The sequence below is a fragment of the Oncorhynchus kisutch genome, linkage group LG6 (assembly GCF_002021735.2).
Source record: "Oncorhynchus kisutch isolate 150728-3 linkage group LG6, Okis_V2, whole genome shotgun sequence".
Taxonomy (NCBI): domain Eukaryota; kingdom Metazoa; phylum Chordata; class Actinopteri; order Salmoniformes; family Salmonidae; genus Oncorhynchus; species Oncorhynchus kisutch.
Genome location: NC_034179.2, coordinates 6,479,710 through 6,497,055, shown reverse-complemented (window position 1 = coordinate 6,497,055; position 17,346 = coordinate 6,479,710). Strand labels below are relative to the sequence as shown.

Sequence of the window (17,346 nt, the reverse complement as noted above, 5' to 3'; positions counted from 1 at the left end):
AGTAACATGGTAGTAGACTGTAGTAGACTGTAGTAACATAGTAGTAACATGGTAGTAGACTGTAGTAACATAGTAGTAACATGGTAGTAGACTGTAGTAACATGGTAGTAGACTGTAGTAACATGGTAGTAGACTGTAGTAGACTGTAGTAACATGGTAGTAACATGGTAGTAGACGGTAGTAACATGGTAGTAGACTGTAGACTGTAGTAGTTGACTGTATTAACATGGTAGTAACATAGTAGTAGACTGTAGTAACATGGTAGTAGACTGTAGTAACATGGTAGTAGACTGTAGTAACATGGTAGTAACATGGTAGTAACATGGTAGTAGACTGTAGTGACATGGTAGTAACATGGTAGTAGACTGTAGTGACATGGTAGTAGACTGTAGTAACATGGTAGTAGACTGTAGTAACATAGTAGTAGACTGTAGTAACATAGTAGTAACATGGTAGTAGACTGTAGTAACATAGTAGTAACATGGTAGTAGACTATAGTAACATAGTAGTAATATGGTAGTAGACTGTAGTAACATAGTAGTAACATGGTTGTTGACTGTAGTAACATGGTAGTAGACTGTAGTAACATGGTAGTAGACTGTAGTAACATGGTAGTGAGACGGTAGTAACATGGTAGTAGACTGTAGTAATATGGTAGTAATAAGGTAGTAGTATGGTAGTAACATGGTAGTGAGACTGTAGTAACATGGTAGTAGACTGTAGTAACATAGTAGTAACATGGTAGTAGACTGTAGTAACATAGTAGTAACATGGTAGTAGACTATAGTAACATAGTAGTGAGACTGTAGTAATATGGTAGTGGACTGTAGTAACATGGTAGTGGACTGTAGTAACATGGTAGTAACATGGTAGTAGACGGTAGTAACATGGTAGTAGACTGTAGTAACATGGTAGTAGACATGGTATTTGACTGTAGTAACATGGTATTTGACTGTAGTAACATGGTATTTGACTGTAGTAACATGGTAGTAGACTGTAGTAACATGGTAGTAGACTGTAGTAACATGGTAGTAGACTGTAGTAACATGGTAGTAGACTGTAGTGACATGGTAGTAGACTGTAGTAGACTGTAGTAACATGGTAGTAGACTGTAGTAACATGGTAGTAGACTGTAGTAACATGGTAGTAGACATGGTAGTAGACGGTAGTAACATGGTAGTAACATGGTAGTAGACGGTAGTAACATGGTAGTAGACTGTAGTAACATGGTATTTGACTGTAGTAACATGGTAGTAGACTGTAGTAACATGGTATTTGACTGTAGTAACATGGTAGTAGACTGTAGTAACATGGTATTTGACTGTAGTAACATGGTAGTAGACTGTAGTAACATGGTAGTAGACTGTAGTAACATGGTAGTAGACTGTAGTGACATGGTAGTAGACTGTAGTAGACTGTAGTAACATGGTAGTTGACTGTAGTAACATGGTAGTAGACTGTAGTAACATAGTAGTAACATGGTAGTAGACTGTAGTAACATGGTAGTAACATGGTAGTAGACTATAGTAACATAGTAGTAATATGGTAGTAACATGGTAGACTAGTAACATGGTAGTAACATGGTAGTGAGACTGTAGTAATATGGTAGTGGACTGTAGTAATATGGTAGTGGACTGTAGTAACATGGTAGTAATATGGTAGTAGACTGTAGTAACATGGTAGTAATATGGTGGTAGACTGTAGTAACATGGTAGTAATATGGTAGTAGACTGTAGTAACATGGTAGTACCATGGTAGTAGACTAGTAACATGGTAGTAATATGGTAGTAGACTGTAGTAGCATGGTAGTAATATGGTATTAGACTGTAGTAGCATGCTAGTAATATGGTAGTAGACTGTAGTAACATGGTAGTAGACTGTAGTAACATGGTAGTACCATGGTAGTAATATGGTAGTAGACTGTAGTAACATGGTAGTAATATGGTAGTAGACTGTAGTAACATGGTAGTACCATGGTGGTAATATGGTAGTAGACTGTAGTAACATGGTAGTAATATGGTAGTATACTGTAGTAGCATGGTAGTAACATGGTAGTAATATGGTATTAGACTGTAGTAGCATGCTAGTAACCTGGTTTTGTCACACTAGTAATAAAGTCGTAACGTAATAGTATCTGATTATAAGTGGCTCTGAATAAGTGTCTGCTAAATGTCAATGTTACAATCACTTACTGACGTGTCAGCCTGTAACAGTAGTATAATAGTAACATAGACAGAAGGGCTGGGAAACCTAGTCAGTGGTACAACCGAATGTATTATAATAGTAACATAGACAGAAGGGCTGGGAAACCTAGTAGGTGGTACAACCAAATGTAATATAATAGTAACATAGACAGAAGGGCTGGGAAACCTAGTCAGTGGTACAACCGAATGTAATATAATAGTAACATAGACAGAAGGGCTGGGAAACCTAGTCAGTGGTACAACCGAATGTAATATAATAGTAACATAGACAGAAGGGCTGGGAAACCTAGTCAGTGGTACAACCGAATGTAATATAATAGTAACATAGACAGAAGGGCTGGGAAACCTAGTCAGTGGTACAACCGAATGTAATATAATAGTAACATAGACAGAAGGGCTGGGAAACCTAGTCAGTGGTACAACCGAATGTAATATAATAGTAACATAGACAGAAGGGCTGGGAAACCTAGTTAGTGGTCAGTCAGTTACGTCTGTATTTAACCCATAACCCCCCGCTCTGTATCAGTAACATAGTAGTCAGGTGGTAATCCCTGTAATTACGTCTGTTCCAGTTTATCCAGTGGAACATTCACCGATGTGGAGTGAAGCAGTCGGAGAACTCCCTGCCCCAGGATGCCACGGGACCCTTTGTCCTGTCTGGCTACAGTGGGTACAAGCAGGTCCAGGTGCCACGCGGACGGCTGTTCGCCTTCGACTCCGAGGGACAACATGTCCTCACTTGCTCCAACAACGGAGGGCTCATCTACAGGGTAAGGCTGCTTCCAGGTTGTTTTTTTATGAACCGTTTTCCTAGTTTTAATGTGTCCCAAATGACACCATTTTCCCTATATAGTGCACTACTTTTGACCAAATCAAATTTTATTTGTCACATACACATGGTTAGCAGATGTTAGTGCGAGTGTAGCGAAATGCTTGTGCTTCTAGTTCCGACAATGCAGTAATAACCAACAAGTAATCTAGCTAACAATTCCAAAACTTCTACCTTATAGACACAAGTGTAAAGGGATAAAGAATATGTACATAAAGACATATGAATTAGTGATGGTACAGAGCGGTATAGGCAAGATACAGTAGATGGTATTGAGTGCAGTATATACATATGAGATGAGTATGTAAACAAAGTGGCATAGTTAAAGTGGCTAGTGATACATGTATTACATAAGGATGCAGTAGATGATATAGAGTACAGTATATACGTATACATATGAGATGGATAATGTAGGGTATGTAAACATTATATTAGGTAGCATTGTTTAAAGTGGCTAGTGATATATTTTACATCATTTCCCATCAATTCCCATTATTAAAGTGGCTGGAGTTGAGTCAGTGTGTTGGCAGCAGCCACTCAATGTTAGTGGTGGCTGTTTAACAGTCTGATGGCCTTGAGATAGAAGCTGTTTTTCAGTCTCTCGGTCCCAGCTTTGATGCACCTGTACTGACCTCGCCTTCTGGATGATAGCGGGGTGAACAGGCAGTGGCTCGGGTGGTTGTTGTCCTTGATGATCTTTATGGCCTTCCTGTGACATCGGGTGGTGTAGGTGTCCTGGAGGGCAGGTAGTTTGCCCCCCTGTGATGCGTTGTGCAGACCTCACTACCCTCTGGAGAGCCTTACGGTTGTGGGCGGAGCAGTTGCCGTACCAGGCGGTGATACAGCCCGACAGGATGCTCTCGATTGTGCATCTGTAGAAGTTTGTGAGTGCTTTTGGTAACAAGCCGAATTTCTTCAGTCTCCTGAGGTTGAAGAGGTGCTGCTGCGCCTTCTTCACGATGCTGTCTGTGTGGGTGGACCAATTCAGTTTGTCTGTGATGTGTACGCCGAGGAACTTAAAACTTACTACCCTCTCCACTACTGTTCCATCGATGTGGATAGGGGGGTGTTCCCTCTGCTGTTTCCTGAAGTCCACAATAATCTCCTTAGTTTTGTTGACGTTGAGTGTGAGGTTATTTTCCTGTCACCACACTCCGAGGGCCCTCACCTCCTCCCTGTAGGCCGTCTCGTCGTTGTTGGTAATCAAGCCTACCACTGTTGTGTCGTCCGCAAACTTGATGATTGAGTTGGAGGCTTGCGTGGCCACGCAGTCGTGGGTGAACAGGGAGTACAGGAGAGGGTTCAGAACGCACCCTTGTGGGGCCCCAGTGTTGAGGATCAGCGGGGTGGAGATGTTGTTGCCTACCCTCACCACCTGGGGGCGGCCCGTCAGGAAGTCCAGTACCCAGTTGCACAGGGCGGGGTCGAGACCCAGGGTCTTGAGCTTGATGACGAGCTTGGAGGGCACTATGGTGATAAATGCCGAGCTGTAGTCGATGAACAGCATTCTCACATAGGCATTCCTCTTGTCCAGATGGGTTAGGGCAGTGTACAGTGTGGTTGAGATTGCATCGTCTGTGGACCTATTTGGGCGGTAAGCAAATTGGAGTGGGTCTAGGGTGTCAGGTAGGGTGGAGGTGATATGGTCCTTGACTAGTCTCTCAAAGCACTTCATGATGACAGAAGTGAGTGCTACGGGGCGGTAGTCATTTAGCTCAGTTACCTTAGCTTTCTTGGGAACAGGAACAATGGTGGCCCTCTTGAAGCATGTGGGAACAACAGACTGGGATAGGGATTGATTGAATATGTCCGTAAACACACCAGCCAGCTGCTCTGCGCATGCTCTGAGGGCGCGGCTGGGGATGCCGTCTGGGCCTGCAGCCTTGCGAGGGTTGACACGTTTAAATGTTTTCCTCACGTCGGCTGCAGTGAAGGAGAGTCCGCATGTTTTAGTTGTGGGCAGTGTCAGTGGCACTGTATTGTCCTCAAAGCGGGCAAAAAAGTTATTTAGTCTGCCTGGGAGCAAGACATCCTGGTCCGTGACGGTGCTGGTTTTCTTTTTGTAATCCGTGATTGACTGTAGACCCTGCCACATACCTCTTGTGTCTGAGCCGTTGAATTGAGATTCTACTTTGTCTCTATACTGACGCTTAGCTTGTTTGATTGCCTTGCGGAGGGAATAGTTACACTGTTTGTATTCAGTCATGTTTCCAGTCACCTTGCCCTGATTAAAAGCAGTGGTTAGCGCTTTCAGTTTCACGCGAATGCTGCCATCAATCCACGGTTTCTGGTTTGGGAATGTTTTAATCGTTGCTATGGGAACGACATCTTCAACGCACGTTCTAATGAACTCGCTCACCGAATCAGCGTATTCGTCAATGTTGTTGTCTGACGCAATATGAAACATATCCCAGTCCACGTGATGGAAGCAGTCTTGGAGTGTGGAATCAGATTGGTCGGACCAGCGTTGAACAGACCTCAGCGTGGGAGCTTCTTGTTTTAGGTTCTGTCTGTAGGCAGGGATCAACAAAATGGAGTCGTGGTCAGCTTTTCCGAAAGGAGGGCGGGGCAGGGCCTTATATGCGTCGCGGAATTTAGAATAGCAGTGATCCAAGGTTTTTCCAGCCCTGGTTGCGCAATCGATATGCTGATAAAATTTAGCGAGTCTTGTTTTCAGATTAGCCTTGTTAAAATCCCCAGCTATAATGAATGCAGCCTCCGGATAAATGGATTCCAGTTTGCAAAGAGTCAAATAAAGTTCCTTCAGAGCCATCGATGTGTCTGCTTGGGGGGGGGATGTGTCTGACCAGGGCCCATAGGTGTAGTAGCGTACTATGTAAGGAATAGGGTGTCATTAAGGTAAAGCTGTTTTAGAGCAGTGGCTCTCAAACCTCCCCAGATGTTTCACAATGTTGTGTTGTAGCCCTGGCTTTACTCATGTTAAAGCCTCAGTGCTAACAGTGGACTTCCTGCTTGGGCAAACCGCTTCAGTGCTAACAGTGGACTTCCTGATAGGGCACACTGCCTCAGTGCTAACAGTGGACTTCCTGCTAGGGCAAACCGCCTCAGTGCTAACAGTGGACTTCCTGCTAGGGCACACTGCCTCAGTGCTAACAGTGGACTTCCTGCTTGGGCAAACCGCCTCAGTGCTAACAGTGGACTTCCTGCTAGGGCAAACCGCCTCAGTGCTAACAGTGAACTTCCTGCTAGGGCACACTGCCTCAGTGCTAACAGTAGACTTCCTGCTTGGGCAAACCGCCTCAGTGCTAACAGTGGACTTCCTGCTAGGGCACACTGCCTCAGTGCTAACAGTGGATTTCCTGCTTGGGCAAACCGCCTCAGTGCTAACAGTGGACTTCCTGCTTGGGCACACCGCCTCAGTGCTAACAGTGGACTTCCTGCTTGGGCACACTGCCTCAGTGCTAACAGTGGACTTCCTGCTTGGGCACACCGCCTCAGTGCTAACAGTGGACTTCCTGCTTGGGCAAACCGCCTCAGTGCTAACAGTGGACTTCCTGCTAGGGCACACTGCCTCAGTGCTAACAGTGGACTTCCTGCTTGGGCAAACCGCCTCAGTGCTAACAGTACACTTCCTGCTTGGGCACACCGCCTCAGTGCTAACAGTGGACTTCCTGCTTGGGCACACTCCCACAGCAGGCAGAGCCCCGTCAGATCCAGACCTCCCACAGCAGGCAGAGCCCCGTCAGATCCAGACCTCCCACAGCAGGCAGAGCCCTGTCAGGTCCAGACCTCCCACAACAGGCAGAGCCCCGTCAGATCCAGACCTCCCACAGCAGGCAGAGCCCTGTCAGATCCAGACCTCCCACAGCAGGCAGAGCCCTGTCAGGTCCAGACCTCCCACAACAGGCAGAGCCCTGTCAGATCCAGACCTCCCACAGCAGGCAGAGCCCCGTCAGGTCCAGACCTCCCACAACAGGCAGAGCCCCGTCAGGTCCAGACCTCCCACAACAGGCAGAGCCCCGTCAGATCCAGACCTCCCACAACAGGCAGAGCCCCGTCAGATCCAGACCTCCCACAGCAGGCAGAGCCCCGTCAGGTCCAGAGAGAGGGAAAGGAGCCGAACTCGACGACGAAGCCGCTGCTGGAGTCAGCTCAGCAGTGAAGGCGCAGGTAGATCCCAAGCTAACAGGCGAGCCAAAAACAAACAAATATCGGTGCAGTACAACTCCTCCTCGTCACGGATTGGCTATTTGCAGCAGATGACCACACCGGGGTTCCTATCAGCTAACAACAAGAACGAGAGGCTCCAGTGGGCATCACTGGAGGAGAGGAAAAACATAGCCTGGTTCCCAGTTCCTGTTGTGTCATGCTGATGGCAGAGTCAGGATTTGGCATCCATGGCCTCATCCTGACTGGTGTCAACAGTACAGGCTGATGGCGGTGGTGTGATGGTGTGGGGAATGTTTTCCTTGCATGCATTAGGTCCCTTGATACCAATTGAACAACGTTTCCATTCCCCAAAGAATGCAAGCTGTTCTGGAGGCAAATGTGGGGTCCAACCTGGTACTAGCTGGGTGTACCTAATAAATATTTGTACGATGAGTTTGGAATAATACTGTGAAATTGTTTTTAAAAAATTACGATAATGCTCTTTTAGTGTAAGGGCTGTTTGAAAGGAGTTTTGGTAAAAACGGTCCTAGCAAATTTCTTGCTTTGAGAAATGTATCTTTGCTAAGAAACATTTTAATTAACAGTAAGGTACTTAATTGTTACCTAGAAATGATTTGATATTGAGATTTGAAAAAACAGCTAGGCGAGCTCTTTTAATATATTTTTTTCATGAGATGTTATTCCTTAACATCCAATGACCTAATATGTTATGTTTAGAGGGAGACTGGCACGGACAGCCAAAACAGGCATCAAAACGTCAGTCGATTCTCAACATAAAACCTTTTCACTTCCATATCACATCAAACTAATTTCACAAATGCAAAAAATATATATATAAACTTACTGTATGTTTTAACCAGGTTTATTTTTCTGTCACAACATTTTTCTGATGTCTGTTACAGGCGTTCGGAGCATATGCTAGATCAGTGGTATCCAATTTTTCGAGCCTTGGGTCGCAGAGCTTCATGGGAGTTTTGAGTATCACTCGGTAGGAAGTCAGCAACTCGATTCGCTTAGTTTGGAGGGCTGAAAAGGCACTACGCCTCGCTCAAAGTTGAATTAGGACAACACTCCCACTTACATACAGCTCGCAGGATCGCTCAAAATGGAGGCTAAGTGGAAGGCTATTGGGATTGTGTGTGTGTGTGTGTGTGTGGCTGTTCACTCATCACTAATACAAAAATAGCATTGAGAGTGAAACCTATTATTTGTCGACTACCACATGAATTTAACACCACGAGTAATGGGACGGAACGTCAACTGCTCCTGAGGCTGTGACCTGTTATATATATATATTATCGTCTCTGCTGAGAAGTGAACAGATCTCATTAAGACTGGATGTCATGCAGGAGATGTGTTTTAGTGACGGGCCAGTGGAGCCTCTCCCACTCACACAATAAGCAGAATATCTGTGTGTAGTAAGTATAGCACCAACACAACATTCACATAAGTCATTTAGCAGAACACTCTTATCCAGAGTGACTTAGTCCATCTTAAAGCTGGAATACAGAGTGGTGAAACTGACATGTTTGTTGTTGTTGTGAGATTGACAACAACAACAACGGGGACGATGCTTCGAAACAACAAGCTTGTTTTCCCTCTGACATCATCACTGCCTGCCCGTAAGAGCAGCGGAGTCTTTTACCTTAGAGGCTCCTCCTCCTTTCAGGAACAAAACAATAACAAATGTTCCTGGGGTTACCATGGGGATTCCGTCAATGGGGATTCCATCTTTAAGACGTAGTCATAGTAAATGCATTTTTCCTCGATTTTAAAAGTAGCTATCGACAAGTGTGAGTACGAACAAGGCAAGGGAGTTTTTTTTTGCTGTTGCCCTGACTAAGTCTCTGTGTGTGTGTGTGTGTGTGTGTGTGTGTGTGTGTGTGTGTGTGTGTGTGTGTGTCTTGTCTTGTCTTCACCAGCTGAACAGCTCCAGTGATAGTGGTCTGGAGAAGGTTCTACCGTTGGGGGGCCACAAGGCCCCTGTGGTCACAGTGGACTGGTGCTCTGCCATGGACTGTGGCACCTGCCTCACCGCATCCATGGACGGAAAGATCAAACTCAGCACTTTACTGGCGCAGAAATCCTGATTGGTTGAAATTTAAAGGCCTCCAGGGAGGGTTCCTCATTGGAGGGAAGCATTTTAATGCAGCATCACACTATTGAAGCCGATGTATTCTCCAGTAGCGTTCGTCTTAAATAACTAACTTTGTACTGACCTAAGGCAGTCAACAACATATCATGGATGAAACAGGGCTTTGGAAAATCATAATAGGATATTAACAATTAGAATAAAATCCAACTCTTTCCTTACCTGCAAGTGGTGTTCAGTCCATGTGAGAGACCATGTTATATTTGATGTAGTAGAGAAGTTGTGGCTATACAATCTGAACTGGTTATTGTGAGAATTTGAAACTTTGAGAGGCCAATGCATCTGTCTGAGGCCGAAACCATGCAGAAGTGGAACCATTTCTGGCTTTTCTCAGTTTTGACGCAGTACTACAACTCGTGATCAAGGGCTGTTTGTTTAATCATGTATGTGTGTATAATCGCTTGTGGATTGTGACAATAAATAATTTGTAGATAGTCCTGTATTAGTGTTTTTTTCTCCTGTCGTTATGGATCTTTTGTGTCGGGGGATAAAAATGAACTGTATTCTAAATACAACAACCAATGGAATACGAGTTATACCTCACTAGACCCAAATATGGGCAATAGATCTCAGAACATTGGAAGCATCCAAACTTACAGCATATGGAAGCCAATGCAGAGATGTTATCTACATACGTAGCTGGGGTGAGTAATGACGTGTCAGAGTATCCCGGTGTGATCTACATGCATTTCCTCTCATATTATTAGGCTGACCACTGGAGAAGTCTGAACAGTATCACCTCAGAGTAGGAGTGCTGATCTGGGATCAGTTGGGACCTGACACTAAAACAGATGTTTTGTGGGTACTGGCCCAGATCCCTAACTTTTACTTTAATGAGTTACCTGGACATCCAAGTCTGGTAAACACACTGCATAACAAATCATGTTCCGCTCGCCATGAAACTTGTCTTTAGAATTAACTTCACTCGATACAAATTAAATGATTCATCAGACAAATCGGTTTCCTACCGTTGTGGATTCTCTCAAATTCACGATATAAAAACAGACAACTAAACAAGCATGTTGTTGTGAACGTTCATTTTATTAAAACAGGTTCTGTGAGATCTTACTGCCTTAAGGCATTACTGAATTCACAAGATGTTATGTGCACTTGAGATATAAAATACAAACATTAGGCTATTAAGAGTAGTTAAATGGCAGACTATTTTTGTGCTGTTCGAATAATAAATAAATAATAATGTTTGAATAATCAAGACACTGAAATTCCTCCCGTCATTGAGATTTTACTGGTTTGGCCCTCCATGTTCAGTGTCCAAATCAAGACCTAGACATTCTGCTTTTCAGACCATTTTCACGTAACCAACACAACGATGCAAGTCCTCTTAGGAAGATATGGCTGGTCTTCTACGAGTATTTCTCTTCCTGTGATGTGGCCTTCCCGCCAGCTGAGTCTTCAACTAGACTCTTCAATCTCCCAAGGTGATGCAAGGCCCTAAAACAAAACAAGATCGTTATTTAATGGATTTTATGCGACAGACTATCATGGGTCTTTAAAATAAAAGATACATTTGGAATAAGACAGTAGACTAAATGTATCTGTTTGTGTAAGTATTGTACCTCTTTAATGATTGTCCACCGAGTGCAGTGTCATAGTCATCGGACCTCTGTAATTCAGACAATGGTATCACTGCTCTGGTTCACATCAGTTATGTCAGGAAAAAATAAATAGATTCCTAACTAGAAACCAGATTAGTTGAAGTCTACACATCATTCATCTCATTCTCAGTACCATTATCATCTGTGGTTGTGTGCCGTCCTCCAACGTTGGTGTTGAACCATTCTCTGACGTTACTTCCTTTTCTGTTCCATTCTCCGAGGTTACTTCCTTTTCTGTTCCATTCTCCGAGGTTACTTCCTTTTCTGTTCCATTCTCCGAGGTTACTTCCTTTTCATTCTCCAGACTGACTTGTTGCTCCACGGCTTGAAGGCTAAACAGCATTTGTTTGAGGGCCTCCACCGGACCAGGGTGTTTCCTGCTGCTGTAGCCCGACGAACATGAGCCTGAGGCAGCCTGCACAAGCACAACATGGAAGATGGGGGGGGGGAGTTAGGATTCAAGTTCATGGCTCTGAGGTACAACAAATCCATCTCTCAAATCAGAAGTCTTAGTTAAAACTTTACATGGACTAAGGAATCATCTCATCAAGGAGCATTTTGTACAGACCTCGTCTTTCCTGTCTCTGAAAAGCTCTGTGGTGATCAGTGTGTCTTCTGCTCTCTACAGGTACAGGAGATTTACTGCAGAAGGGAGAGAAGCAGAGAATTTAGAACATATCCAACTTAATCTTGGTTTTGTATTCGTACATGTCACCACTTTCGACTAGCACTCACAATGTGATTGCAGGGTTGTCCCAAGAGCGATCGGCCTCTAGGACATCCTCTGAGCCACCAGGGCTGTGTCCCATGTCCTTCTGCAGCTGGCTGGTCAGGCCTAGTGAAGGTGAGTTAAGGACCTTCTCTGCTTTCAAGATCAAACTCTCGATCTTATCACCTGTGAAGAAACACAGTGGCTCTTATGCAACTTTTACAATGCATGAAAATACCTGTGTAACTGTAAACTGAGGACTAAGTCTGGACAAATGAAAACAAACCCTGGGTGTTGTGTAGACACGCAGAATGTTTATTTTACCTCTGAAGAGCTCGTCGAAATCAGTGCTCCGTTCTCCCTCTGCAGCTAAAGCTAGCCGCTCTGCAAACCGTAGTCTAAACTCCCTCAGTGTCCTGTGATCAGCCTCTCCTCTGAGAAGTTGTTGCCTGTCATCATCAGAACCAGAGACATCCTCAAGATGGCCGCCGTTACTATCCTGCTGTCCTTCCTTTAGCTCCTCATAGGAAGCCTCCAGCTCGCCCAGCCAGGAGGGAGGTCTAGGGGAGGGAGGCACGGTCTGGGTCGGGCCCCAGCCCCTATCCTGTGTCTTCTTACGAGACTCTGAGAAGTCTATATTAGTGGTGGAAATGTCTTTGGGAACATTGTCACACTCCTGGAGCCAGGCGGGGTACTTCAGGTCAGGAACGCTGGTGACCCCAGAGAAATCCATCTCAGACTTTTGGCTGGTCAGCCAGCGAGGGTAATCGTGGTGGGAGGTGAAAGGACCAGGGGAGTCTGTGGTCTGGTGGTGGAGACCATGCTGGGGCCGTAGGCTCCCCTTCACTCTGGGGCCTGTGAAGGGATCTGTCTTTTGGGTCTCCTCTGCTTGAGTTCCAGCTCTGGACAGCTTGTGAGGAGTGTTGTGAGGGGCAGAGTAGTGCAGGCAGCGGTTCATATGAGAGCTGCTGTTAGGCCTAGGCCTCCTAGAGGACCAGGAGTTAGAGTAGGAGCTCTGCCCCAGGGGGTAGTCCCCAGACTGGGTGAGGAAGGCAGAGGTGCGAGTCACGGGTAGGGAGCCATCACATGGTAGCACCAACAGATCGTCGGTGGTCAGGCTGATGCAGTCTGAGGTTCCACGGTGACCAGAACCCACGGGAAGATTCAGGAAGTCCAGCTCCCGGTCTGTTAGTCTCTCTCTAAGAACTGGGAACCATGGAAAAGACTATTATATGATATGGTATACAATCAAAGTGCTGCATTATTGTACAGTAATTAAGATCCAAGTACCACTTGATAAAAGTATTATGTTTTATCTCCATAGTCAAACAGCTTGGACAAATAAAAGTTACGCATTTCATAATCGATGACAAAAACTAAATCTTTACCATCTTTATTCCTGAACTCGGTTCTGGGCAGAACAGAACTTATCAGGTTTTTCTGGAGCTGCAGACTCCTGGTAGAAGTTTCAGAAGTGTGCAGGCTTCTGTCAAAGTCTGCAATGTAGGCTTCCAGGGCCTCAGTAGCCGATTCATAGTCTCGGTCCCGGTATCTGATGCCGGTGAGAGACGGATCGTTGTCCCTTAAGGTGCCTCTCAGGTGTCCGGAGCTAGCCAACAAGGAGGTGATGGTTGACTCCGGAGAAAAGATAAGGTCACCTTGTCCGGAAGTCATTCTGTCAAACAAACTAACATGTTGTAAAGTTAGATAGTTTTCTTATTTTAAATTGTCAGATATCCAAGTTACACTACTATAAACTGATCGTAAAGAACACGTGTTTATCTGACTAGTAACAAGCTGAATCAAATAAATAAATAAAAACAACACGCCAAAAAGTGTGTACTCGCTGACTGTAAAACAAAAAACGTTTAACGTCATATTTTTTGTTGTTTTCGTACTCTTGTCGGTTTTACCTGCTTGTAAACTATTAAGTAAATAATTTAAACATTAGGAAACGTGTTATAAACTTACCGGTAACGCCTTTATAGTTGGTTCGTAGATAACAAGTTCCAACACAGTCGTCACTAGTTACCACAAAGTCATAAACCCCGCTCATTTCTCATCTTAAAATGTGATTTTTAAACCTAAAAACATAAGCTAAACCACACTGCTAACGTTATGCCTAACATTAAATAAGTCTTAAACAAATATATTTTTTAACGATAAATCCACTGGTGGAAACCCTCCCCAGCACAGCGGCAAATGTGTTGGCCAACAGGAAATATTCCATGCGTTTTTGACGTCACAGCGGCTCAACGCACCGAGGTATAAAAACAAGGTTTCAAGACCGTCTGCAGGTCCTCCACTGTGACGAGTTGTTCATTCACATCGTTATGCATAGAAGAGAACCAACCTCTTCCCCGTCACTGTTCAATCAAATGGCATCCATGTTCAAAATTACAGCGGTACATTTTGGAATATATTGCAATGATTTGTCAATATATTTTGATTTAATGGTGATCATTATTACGTCATTTCAAATCAAACTTTATTAGTCACGTGCGCCGAATACAACAGTGAAATGCTTACTTACAAGCCCCTAATCAACGATGCAGTTTAAAAAAGACAAGAATAAGAAATAAAAGTAACAAGTAGTTAAAAAGCAACAGTAAAATAGCAATGGCTAGACTATATACAGGAGGGTTACTGGTACAGAGTCAATGTGCAGAGGACACCGGGGGGGGGGAGCCATAATCTGGGTAGCCATTTGATAAGATGTTCTGGAGTCTTATGGCTTGTTGGTAGAAGCTGTTTAGAAGCCTCTTGGACCTAGACTTGGCCCTCCGGTACCGCTTGTCATGCAAATTATTGAATTGTCCATTGATTGATTGAGTTTATTTGCCAGTTTAACAAAAAACACATATGCACACAGTATATACATTTGAAAAACATGACGGGGATATCACAAACAAGAGATTCTTATTTCCACTGTGGTCCCTAAATGACATAGATACATTACATAGATACAGATACATAGATACAGATACATTAGTAACAAGTAGTTAAAAAGCAACAGTAAAATAGCAATGGCTAGACTATATACAGGAGGGTTACTGGTACAGAGTCAATGTGCAGAGGACACCGGTTAGTTAAGGTCATTGCGGTAATAGGGTACATGTAGGTAGAGTTATTAAAGTGGCTATGCATAGATAATAAACAGAGAGTAGCAGCCGCGTAAATCTTTTTCTTAATGGCCGTTTTAATTAAGCAATAAGGCCTGGGGGGGGGGGGGGGGGGAGCCATAATCTGGGTAGCCATTTGATAAGATGTTCTGGAGTCTTATGGCTTGTTGGTAGAAGCTGTTTAGAAGCCTCTTGGACCTAGACTTGGCCCTCCGGTACCGCTTGTCATGCAAATTATTGAATTGTCCATTGATTGATTGAGTTTATTTGCCAGTTTAACAAAAAACACATATGCACACAGTATATACATTTGAAAAACATGACGGGGATATCACAAACAAGAGATTCTTATTTCCACTGTGGTCCCTAAATGACGTAGATACATTACATAGATACAGATACATAGATACAGATACATTACATAGATACAGACACATTACATAGATATAGATACATAGATACAGATACATTACATAGATACAGACACATTACATAGATACAGACACATAGATACAGATACATTACATAGATACATTACATAGATACAGACACATAGATACAGATACATTACATAGACACAGATACATTACATAGATACAGATACATTACATAGATACAGATACATTACATAGATACAGATACATTACATAGATACATTACATAGACACAGATACATTACATAGATACATTACATAGATACAGATACATTACATAGATACAGATACATTACATAGATACAGATACATTACATAGACACAGATACATTACATAGATACATTACATAGATATAGATACATTACATACATACATTACATAGATACAGATACATTACATAGATACAGATACATTACATAGATACAGACACAGATACATAGATACATTACATAGATACAGATACATTACATAGATACAGATACATTACATAGATACAGATACATTACATAGATATAGATACATTACATAGATACATTACATAGATACAGATACATTACATAGATACAGATACATTACATAGATACATTACATAGATACATTACATAGATACAGATACATTACATAGATACAGATACATTACATAGATACAGATACATTACATAGATACAGATACATTACATAGATATAGATACATTACATAGATACAGATACATTACATAGATACAGATACATTACATAGATACATTACATAGACACAGATACATTACATAGACACAGATACATTACATAGATACATTACATAGATACAGATACATTACATAGATATAGATACATTACATAGATACATTACATAGATACAGATACATTACATAGATACAGATACATTACATAGATACATTACATAGATACAGATACATTACATAGATACAGATACATTACATAGATATAGATACATTACATAGATACAGATACATTACATAGATACAGATACATTACATAGATACAGATACATAGACACAGATACATTACATAGACACAGATACATTACATAGATACAGATACATTACATAGATACAGATACATTACATAGATACAGATACATTACATAGATACAGATACATTACATAGATACATTACATAGACACAGATACATTACATAGACACAGATACATTACATAGATACAGATACATTACATAGATACAGATACATTACATAGATACAGATACATTACATAGATACAGATACATTACATAGATACATTACATAGATACAGATACATTACATAGATATAGATACATTACATAGATACAGATACATTACATAGATACAGATACATTACATAGATACATTACATAGATACATTACATAGACACAGATACATTACATAGATACAGATACATTACATAGATACATTACATAGACACAGATACATTACATAGATACATTACATAGATACAGATACATTACATAGATACATTACATAGATACAGATACATTACATAGATACATTACATAGATACATTACATAGATACATTACATAGATACAGATACATTACATAGATACAGATACATACATAGATACAGATACATTACATAGATACAGATACATTACATAGATACAGATACATTACATAGATACAGATACATTACATAGATACATTACATAGATATAGATACATGACATAGATACATTACATAGATACAGATACATTACATAGATACATTACATAGACACAGATACATTACATAGATACAGATACATTACATAGACACAGATACATAGATACAGATACATTACATAGACACAGATACATAGATACAGATACATTACATAGATACAGATACATTACATAGATACATTACATAGACACAGATACATTACATAGATACAGATACATTACATAGATACATTACATAGATATAGATACATTACATAGATACATTACATAGAAACATTACATAGATACAGATACATTACATAGATACAGATACATTACATAGATACAGATACATAGATACAGATACATTACATAGATACATTACATAGATACATTACATAGATACAGATACATTACATAGATACATTACATAGATATAGATACATAGATATAGATACATTACATAGATACATTACATAGATACAGAT

The 17,346-nt window shown here is 41.9% G+C and overlaps 2 protein-coding genes across 3 annotated transcripts in view; one reads left to right on the top strand and one right to left on the bottom strand.

Annotated features, from left to right (window-relative positions):
- wdr91 (WD repeat domain 91) overlaps window positions 1–9,751 on the top strand; it is a 33,592-nt gene extending 23,841 nt beyond the window's left edge. For both annotated transcript variants that reach the window (XM_031826049.1, XM_031826048.1), the window contains 2 exons: window positions 2,777–2,974; window positions 9,087–9,751. In XM_031826049.1, coding sequence (XP_031681909.1) covers window positions 2,777–2,974; window positions 9,087–9,254 — 366 coding nt within the window. In that variant the 3' untranslated portion in view covers window positions 9,255–9,751. The remainder of the gene's footprint in view (window positions 1–2,776; window positions 2,975–9,086) is intronic.
- A 585-nt stretch (window positions 9,752–10,336) lies between these two features.
- On the bottom strand, window positions 10,337–13,903 carry lg6h18orf54 (linkage group 6 C18orf54 homolog). Its single transcript, XM_020471880.2, is given in 9 exon segments — window positions 10,337–10,768; window positions 10,894–10,940; window positions 11,066–11,347; window positions 11,501–11,555; window positions 11,557–11,574; window positions 11,668–11,827; window positions 11,966–12,847; window positions 13,030–13,328; window positions 13,613–13,903. Coding segments are annotated over 8 exon segments (1,818 nt in total). The 5' UTR covers window positions 13,316–13,328; window positions 13,613–13,903; the 3' UTR covers window positions 10,337–10,680.
- Window positions 13,904–17,346: the final 3,443 nt, after the last annotated feature.